The sequence below is a fragment of the Salvelinus sp. IW2-2015 genome, unplaced genomic scaffold, assembly GCF_002910315.2.
Source record: "Salvelinus sp. IW2-2015 unplaced genomic scaffold, ASM291031v2 Un_scaffold3875, whole genome shotgun sequence".
Classification (NCBI taxonomy): domain Eukaryota; kingdom Metazoa; phylum Chordata; class Actinopteri; order Salmoniformes; family Salmonidae; genus Salvelinus; species Salvelinus sp. IW2-2015.
The window spans coordinates 11,656-12,405 of NW_019945149.1; the positions used below are offsets into that span (position 1 = coordinate 11,656).

The 750-nt window shown below is 45.9% G+C and overlaps 1 protein-coding gene across 1 annotated transcript in view; it reads left to right on the forward strand.

Moving 5' to 3' along the window:
* LOC112076607 (myosin-VIIa-like) overlaps nt 1-750 on the forward strand; it is a gene marked incomplete at its 5' end in the record, with an annotated part of 23,710 nt that overhangs the window by 857 nt on the left and 22,103 nt on the right. The window contains 2 exons of the mRNA XM_024143336.2: nt 141-254; nt 484-571. Of these exons, the coding sequence (XP_023999104.1) occupies nt 141-254; nt 484-571 (202 nt within the window). The remainder of the gene's footprint in view (nt 1-140; nt 255-483; nt 572-750) is intronic.

A 750-nucleotide genomic window follows, 5' to 3' on the forward strand; every position in this document is an offset into this window, starting at 1 on the left:
TTCCACTAATATCTCTCACATCCCTACTCCCTGGGGATCCTTCCACTAATATCCCTCACATCCCTACTCCCTGGGGATTCTTCCACTAATATCCCTCACATCCCTACTCCCTGGGGTTCCTGTTCCTCTTCCCTCTGTAGATCTTTGAGGTGAACACCAGTACTAGAATCAGGGACCTCTGTCAGACCATCTCCACCAAGCTCCAGCTGGTGTCATCTGACGGCTTCAGCATCTTCGTCAAAACACCCGACAAGGTTTGTCATCGATATAACAATATCATCCATAAATGTCATTATAACAGACTCCTGATGACCTCAAGTGATTCATAGTAGCCTGGTTCCCCTGGACTGATATGGTCTTTGGCAAGACAGCACGAACAGATCTGGGACCAGGCTAGATTCTGATCTCAGATATACAAGTAGAACGTTGTTTTTTTTACAGTCTCTAGTTTGCGTGACGTCCTTTTGTCCCTATGTCGTCCAGGTTCTCAGTCTGAATGATTCAGACTACTTCTTTGACAGCCTGAGACAGATCACTGATTGGTCCAAGAAGGCCAAGAGTGTCAAAGAGGGTAAGATAAGATCACATCATGACTTAGAAATGCCATTGATGTTACCCACGACCCAGTTTTGAACCCTTAACAATGGTGTCTCTGTGTGTCTGTATGTGTGTCTGTATGTGTGTCTGTGTGTGTCTGTGTGTCTCTGTGTGTCTCTGTGTGTGTGTGTGTGTGTGTGTGTGTGTGTGTGT